Source organism: Stigmatopora nigra, chromosome 9, assembly GCF_051989575.1.
Source record: "Stigmatopora nigra isolate UIUO_SnigA chromosome 9, RoL_Snig_1.1, whole genome shotgun sequence".
Lineage (NCBI taxonomy): Eukaryota > Metazoa > Chordata > Actinopteri > Syngnathiformes > Syngnathidae > Stigmatopora > Stigmatopora nigra.
In genome coordinates this window covers 6,036,635-6,044,235 of record NC_135516.1, presented here as the reverse complement: position 1 = coordinate 6,044,235, position 7,601 = coordinate 6,036,635, and the positions used below count along the sequence as shown (strand labels likewise).

At 40.4% G+C, this 7,601-nt stretch overlaps 1 protein-coding gene across 2 annotated transcripts; it reads left to right on the top strand.

Moving 5' to 3' along the window:
* The first annotated feature begins 185 nt into the window (after positions 1-185).
* twsg1a (twisted gastrulation BMP signaling modulator 1a) lies at positions 186-7,042 on the top strand. Of its 2 annotated transcripts, none has more exons than XM_077724276.1 (5): positions 186-482; positions 1,121-1,317; positions 4,410-4,509; positions 4,921-5,181; positions 5,707-7,042. In XM_077724276.1, exons 2-5 carry the CDS (start codon positions 1,189-1,191, stop codon positions 5,886-5,888), a joined length of 672 nt encoding a protein of 223 aa, XP_077580402.1. In that variant the 5' UTR covers positions 186-482; positions 1,121-1,188; the 3' UTR covers positions 5,889-7,042. The 2 variants fall into 2 exon arrangements, with proteins under 2 accessions (XP_077580402.1, XP_077580403.1); XM_077724277.1 differs by lacking the exon at positions 186-482 and adding an exon at positions 490-564.
* The last annotated feature ends 559 nt before the right edge of the window (positions 7,043-7,601 follow it).

The following is a 7,601-nucleotide window of genomic DNA, read 5'->3' as shown; positions in this document are numbered from 1 at the left end:
TTATACATGACAAAATACACAGCTAGTCGTGCATTGCAAATTTTGTAGTCATAATAAAATGTGAACATTTGCTTTAAATAATTAGTAGATTTTCAATGAAATCAAATTTGAACTAGGATAGTTATAGCAAATGTTAACTTCACGTCATCGAAAGTGGACTTGAGAAGCCCGGCAGGTGGTGTGACGTCAAAGTGGGGCGCCCGAGGACAAAAAAAAAGCGGGGGACGCAACATCAACAGTGTTGTTTTGAGTTCCGACTCGTCACAAAATGGGGTTCGCCTATCAGTGACATTCTGAAGTGCCTCAGGCGCCCCTCTTTATGCTCGTCTTTGGCGAGGTCATGACTGGAAGACGAGGGCCAAAATGGAGCGTGTTCCTTTAAGGCTTGTCCTCGCCGTGACTGACGCCCCGCATTAGCCCACACGCACACACACGGTCCGAACCGAACTTTAAAGAAAGAATTTCTCAGCGCGTTCTGCCTGGTGAGTTTTTGCCGTTTTCCAGCCTCATCGCGAGCGCACTTTTTGGGGTGACAAAACTTGAGTTTTTGGGCTTCAATCATTTGTGAGTGGGGAAAAAAGATGTTGGAAAAAAGTAAAAGAACATGTTTGCGTGCAAAGACTCGAGGCTGAAGCTGATGTTGCCAGATGTGTTGTTGTTGTCCTCTTCTCTCATTCCGCTATGATTGTTACTTTAATTTGGCTTGTGACCAGAAAAAAAAACTGGAAATAATACTACATCGACAGAAAGATTTTGAAATCGGTTGAAAAATAAAAAAAACTTACTGCATTTTTAATATTTGATATAAGAGAATTAACAGTATACATTGTATTACTTAAAACTGACAGCATATCGCTTAAAACTGCATGACGTCCAACAATAATAAAAGTGCATGACATCCAATAATTTCTTAAAATATCTTGGCAAATTACAGATTTATGTATTATTGCTAATTTCATTTTCCCAAGTGAAAATTAAGTGCAAATGGCTAGTAAGAGATTTGATTTTTTTTAACACAGTGGAACACTGACTTAGTATGTAATGTTATGTCTAGTGCTACCTTCAGGGACCCTACAGTTTGATTGATGTGTCTGTTTCTATCCCTTTAAACGTTATGTAGATCTTCGTGTATATCTGTGGCGTTTGGCTGCCACGGGTATTTCATTCGTCTGCCGGTGAGCCGCCAGGATGAGGCCCGGTCAGCTGATCCGTCCCTCCGCCATTGTTTCATTCCTCTTCTTGCTCTCGACGCTAACCCTCTCCTCCGGCTGCAACAAAGCTCTGTGTGCCAGCGATGTCAGCAAGTGCCTCATCCAGGTAAATGTTGGCCCTTTTAACATAGAAATCAGAGTGGAGTTCTCCATTATCTGGCACAAGTTACTTACAATTGCTTTCAACACAACAGGTAAAGAGGAGGTGAGTCACAGGTGTGTTGTTCTTACTCAATAAAAGGCAGGAGTCTATAAGAAGCTCCTGTTTCCATGTCATCACAGTTGCATTGGGCATAACAATCCTTAGAGCTCATATTATAATTGGCCAATGTGTCTCAGAATGCCGAGTCCCGTTCGGCTGCCAACATCTGCCGTCCATGTTGGTAGTTTGAGACGGAATGTGGAGGGAGGGATTGGTTTTCAACCCCACCTTGGCCTCCTCGAGGCGTCACTTCCTACATGCCACATCTGTGTCTGATGCCTTCGTTGGTCTATGCGTGTGCGTGCTAAACTCCAGCGCGTGATTGGGGCAACGAGTGAAATGAGATGACGTGATGTTCCCGCATGAGCTGTTTGCTTGGCTTGCCGCCACCTGTCACTTCCAATTTGGATGCTGTTAGTATTCTGCTAGTGTAACTATGTGAGAGTGAGGGGGAAAGTATGTGTTTGTGACAGAGTGGACAAGAAAGTTTAGATGAATGTTAAGAGTGTCTGAGGGTTGATGGTGTGAGAGATAACTGGGTGCATCAGAGCTTAATGTGTTTAACAGGTCTTGTCTTGGAGAAATGTGTGAGCATGAAGGAGAGCATGTTCTAGTTTCTGGATGATCATGTTTTTTTGTTCCTTCAGTGTAGATGTGAGTGTCTCAGAGAGTTCTTGTCCTTATGATTGGGCCTGCTGTATGTTATGACATATTTAAATGTATTACCTTGAAGGAGAGTAAATGTTTGCCTGTTAAACAGAGTTGGCAGCTGCATTGGGTTTGATGGTAACCCTATAGAGGGAAAGTACCTATTTTTGGTAATGGAAAAAAAAACTTAACCTCAAAGAAAGACCTGGTCTCTGTCTTAAATCTGGGCAACAGTATTTTAGATTAAATAGGACATAATTTTAACATTTGGTATACAAGTCAGGTTAGAATATATATAGGGAATTGCAAGAAGGCATACAATAATAATAAAACAAACAGCAATCCACTTAGGTCTTTTTTCAAGAATTAGACCATTTTTTAATTAAATAAAAACAGAACTTAATATAATTTAAATGATTGCATTGTCTAAAATGTCGGATTTTTCCGGTCAAAATGGATTGGAGGCATAGCGTTGACAATAGCAGCCAATGAGTTAAATTAATGCCTTGTAAAGGGTAAATTAAATGAGTCAGCAAGCAGTGATTTTTTTTTGCGATCAGCTTCTCTCTTTCCGCCTGGTTTCACTTTATTTTCAAACCCAAACATCTGCCAGTCTCCTTTCCCTCGCTGCTCCCAGGTGGCTTTTTTTTTGTTTTTTCTCCTGCCCAATGACTCATCTGTGGTCGCACCAGCTTCTGCAACCTCGCCAACCAACTTGCTTGCTGTCGCAAAGCGACCGCTCAATGGCTGTGTGTTGTACTTTAGATACATTAATAACATCAGCTTTCATTTGTAGGGAATCTGTTCGATTTCCTAACAGCCAGACCATTTTATTACGATTATATTTACGATGAATTCCCCACCACCCAAGTGCTCTTACTGTGTGGAGTTTTGCATGTTCGCCACGGGCTTGCCTGGGTTTTCTCCGGGTACTTTGGTTCTCTCCCATATCCCAAAAGCATCCAGGCTTGGCTGCTTGAGCACCCTAAATTGCCCCAAGGTATAAGTGTGAGCTTAAATGGTTGTCCATCTCCTTGTACCCTGCAATTAGATGGCCACTGCCTGGTGCCCATAGTTACCTGGGATATGCTCTAGCACCACCCGCGACCCTTGTGAGGATAAGCAATTCAGAAAATTAATGACAATCCACCAACATTATGCTCTCATTTTCTTTGCCAACATACAGTATTGTTTTTTATTCTGAAATATGGCTTTACCCCACCCAGTGTCATAGCTGTACCTTTCAAATGTGAAACCTACTGGGGGATTTTCCACCAATTTTTTACTTTAATTTGATGACAAAAACTGCGACAAGCCCGAATCCATTATTTAAAAAGGCAGGTTATAAAAACTGGGGAACCATCCAGAAGTTTTCAACACCCCCAAAGTGCACCCCTTACCCCCCTCACCTCCTCCTTTTGCTTGAGTTCTTACCCGAGGCAGAATGGAGAGCACATTCCTCCGAGTCAAGGTCACCGCTATGAGGGATGGGGGGGGGAGAAGTGAGAGGGAGCGGGGGACACCTGGAGAGCAGAACATGGCTGCACTTTCCACTCCCTTGCCCGCTCACTTTTCCTCATGCAGAAGTCAAAGTCATTTTCCATATTGGCAAAAGGTTGAGGAATCAAAACACAATAAATCCAAGCAAAGAGAGGAGAGAGAAACCTTAGGCTCATTTTCAAAGTGACCATTCAAAATTACAATACTAAAAGAGCACAATTGGGAAATGTAGCTGAGGCACAAACTGAAGCATCTTGACATTGAAAAAAAGCTTAAGTCAATGCGAGTAGACGTCCCCTCCCCCTTGTTAGACTACATACACAAACGCGACCCCTCAACCTCGCGTCGACGGGAGTTCAGAGTAATGACTCGACACAGAGGAGGAGTGGAAACGGCCAGCGTTTAGTTCTCCATGTAGAATACTGATGAGCTTGAGCTGCACTTTCCAACTGAATTGATGAAGCGCTCTAAGAAAACTGAGTGGCAATTGTCAAAATCAAAGTCAACACTGACCTTTTGGGCTATTGTGGAGAATTCAATTTTAAAATAAAGCTGTAATAAAATTGGACTGTAAATCATATGGACCTTGAATAGTAAGCCGGCTTGAGAAGATTGGGAGCTGTTAATGATTTCAAAATAAAAATGCTGTTTTTGGGCAATAATAGCCCATATAACCGCATATGCATATGGTTGATTAAATATGACACAGCTGATCAGAAGAGCTATATTTTCAATCTCAATTTTAAACTCGCCCAACCCCTGAATGCAAACAAATCATTTCATCAACGATGTATTTTCCAATTGCCTTTGCTATGTCACGTGAGCCAAGGCATTCATTTTGTGTCCAGGAGCTGTGCCAGTGTCGCCCCATTGACGGCAATTGCTCATGCTGCAAGGAATGCATGTTGTGCTTGGGCAACCTGTGGGAGGAGTGCTGCGACTGCGTAGGTGAGACATCAAGAATTAATTCCACAGCACCCACCATGCAATGAATGGATTACAGTACAGTAAAATTATGTTAAATTCTACATATGTTCATTTATTGCTTCATTTAAAAAAAATAGCAACAAAAAAAATGACATTGCCCAAAGTAAACAAGTGATTTAGGTTACAGTACATTAGAATAAACTTAAGTAAAAGTAAGTTATAAAAAATACATATGTAACATTGAATAAATAAAAAGTTTAAACATTTTGAAAAAGGAATTGAGATACTGTATTTCTAGTTATGATTGAAATTTGGAGATGTCGATTAAAATCCAATTTTCTGTTTATATGCTTTTTAAGAACCAACCCTGAATTGTACATAATTGAGGCAATAATGATCAATAAATTTGTAACTTTTTCCTCATTCCTGGAGGGATGTGCAACCCCAAGAACTACAGCGACTCTCCAGCCACATCCAAGAGCACAGTGGAGGAGTTGCACCGACCAATCCCATCACTCTTCCGTGCCCTCACAGAGGGTGATGCACCTGTCAACATGATGGTGGTCTCCTTCCCTGTGGCTGAGGAGCTTTCCCACCATGAGAATCTGGTGTCCTTCCTGGAGTCGCTGGATGGCCCGCATCAAAACGTGTCAGTGCCCACCAACAGCATTCACGCCAGCTATGATGCGCAAGGTGAACTTTGTTTTTTGTTTTTTCCCATTCTAACATTGACTTGACAGTTACCGCTCTAGAACGTACTACGTTTATAAATTGTTATTTAATTTATGTATTATTGTACTTAACGAGAGCTCTAAAATACAGTTATGTACCAGCAAAATAGGTTATAAAGCACAACTAAAATTCATATAAGGTGGACTGTCAATTTTAGTAAAAACTAAAGGGTTTTGAGTGTGGTGTATATAGTCCGAAAAATATGGTAACTCCCTTTAATTTACTATTTTGTTTGCATAGATAGTAATACATTTTCATGCAAAAAATATGGGGCATTGTGTTTATTATGTCATATTAAGGAAGAATGACTTAATTAGTATGAAGCTTGAAAGTATTTGCCAGGGCCTTGAAGATGATTTATGAGTCATTAAGGTGTATCTAGCCTTGTTCTCTTTTTATTTTAGGCTTCTTAATTGTAAATTCAGCCATTTTTTAAAATTAATTCCATCTTTTTGATCTGTTGTTCCCCCTTCTATATGTCCACAGAGAGCATGTGCACTGTGGTTTACTTCGACGACTGCGTGTCCATCCGTCAATGCAAACAGTACTGCGAGTCAATGGGCGGATCCAAATACCGCTGGTTTCACAATGCTTGCTGCCAATGCATTGGGCCCGAGTGCGTTGATTACGGCAGCAAAGCAGTCAAGTGCATCAACTGTCTTTTCTAGGGAAAATTGGGCGTGAAACCACCTTTCATGCTGCCATTTCCACATCTTTCCAATGTCACTTTTCTCTTTTAATGGCACCAACACCCAAAAATTGTTAGGATGTCAAGTCAACCCAGTAATTTCCCCGCCTGCTGCTCTCTCAGACCCGTAATGGAAGGTTGGTTGGCAATGTTGTGAAAAGGGAAACTGCAAAACTCTTACCTCCCTCACCTTAACTGTTTCTGTCTTAACGACTCTTTTTTTTTGTGTGTATTGATTGTAAACTTAGTGAGTGTGTGAAAGTCCACGCAATCGCATTAGTGTCGCTCCCATTGTCTTGTGTGTTAATGACAGAGGTGGATATTTGTGTGCTACTATAGCTCTGATTCAGGAATTTTGCACAATCTCTGCGTAAAAGGCAAAGTCTGCTATGTTATGGCGCTGTTACAGATATTTTTGCAGGTTGTCCCTGTAAAAAAAGATTAAACCAGTGTAGGAATGCCAAAGTAAGAATTTGGCAGCATCTGGGCACAAGGTACGTCCAAAATAAATGATGATTCTTTCTGTTTTGACACTGATATTTGGCAGGCTTTCTGTAGAAAAGGAAAAAAATAATAATAGTTTACTGCAAGTTTATATGTAGGTGCTCTGTCTAAAAGCCAAATAAAAGGTGGATCTTTTTTTATAATGATAAAGGGATTTAACAGGATGCGTAAAAAGAAAATGATGAATACCAGACATTTTATTTGAGACGTGCAGGAATTTTAGCCCTGCATAAAAACAAACAAAAGGGAAAAAATGTAGTTGTGGCCCTGATTCAGTATTTTTGCTGGATTCGGCTGTCAAAAGAAGAAATTGTTTAATACCAGGAATTTTGCAATGTTCCAATTCATTTACTGTTACGAGTGTCTGAATGCTCACTGCCTTTAGACATCAAATATATTTTGCCAACCTCTCCCATTTGAAATGGATTGGACGTCTATCACCGTCAAAGAAAGCAAACGAGGTTTTTTGTGTATTTTATATATGCCGGCTAATATCAGTTTTTTTTAATACTTTTACTTTGCTGTTGTGTTTTAGCAAGCGTGTTTGTAGAGTTGTCAAGCTGTTTTCTACTTTCCCCCACATCCCTTTTCCTCACTTATCACCAAAATAAAACAGTTTGGTGAAGCGTTTTGAACAGAAAATCACTGGCCGTTTGAATAGGTGTGTGGGCACCTACGCCCACGTATGTGTTTTTATCCACCCGACAGGAAGCGCATCATTTCCTTTGCAAACAAGGCTGTCATTATGTTATTCTAGTCTTTTTTGGGAAGGGCTGCAGGTGGTCTGTGCCAGTTTAGCCCACAAGTGCGCTTTTGTTGCTGTGTGCTTCCATGCCAAAAGCTGAGTGGACGCTGCGAACTTGAAACTAACAACGTTTTATTTACACGACGCCTGGCTTCTTTTTAAGCGTTTTAGAGCCACCTAGTGGATGCATGTTGCAATTTCTCAAAATCAAAATTACACTAAATTATACATATATACTATTGGATTGGATAATTTATTCATACCGTATTCGGCAAATTACATACTTACTATACTACTATAATTTATACTATACAGTACTGGCTTATGCTAAGAATATGCTATGATAAGAACTGAGATGGAGTTAGGAAAGGCAAACGCTTTATTTAATGGGATTTATTATATATGTGTATATAGAGATATATTCCACATTACATAGTTTGCTTT

Bases quoted from the DNA above. Each gene is read 5' to 3' on its own strand.
- twsg1a (XM_077724276.1), top strand. From the start codon at position 1,189: ATGAGGCCCGGTCAGCTGATCCGTCCCTCCGCCATTGTTTCATTCCTC. The intron at 1,318-4,409 runs GTAAATGTTGGC...TTTTGTGTCCAG, and splicing joins TCAGCAAGTGCCTCATCCAG to GAGCTGTGCCAGTGTCGCCC. The intron at 4,510-4,920 runs GTGAGACATCAA...TCATTCCTGGAG, and splicing joins GGAGTGCTGCGACTGCGTAG to GGATGTGCAACCCCAAGAAC.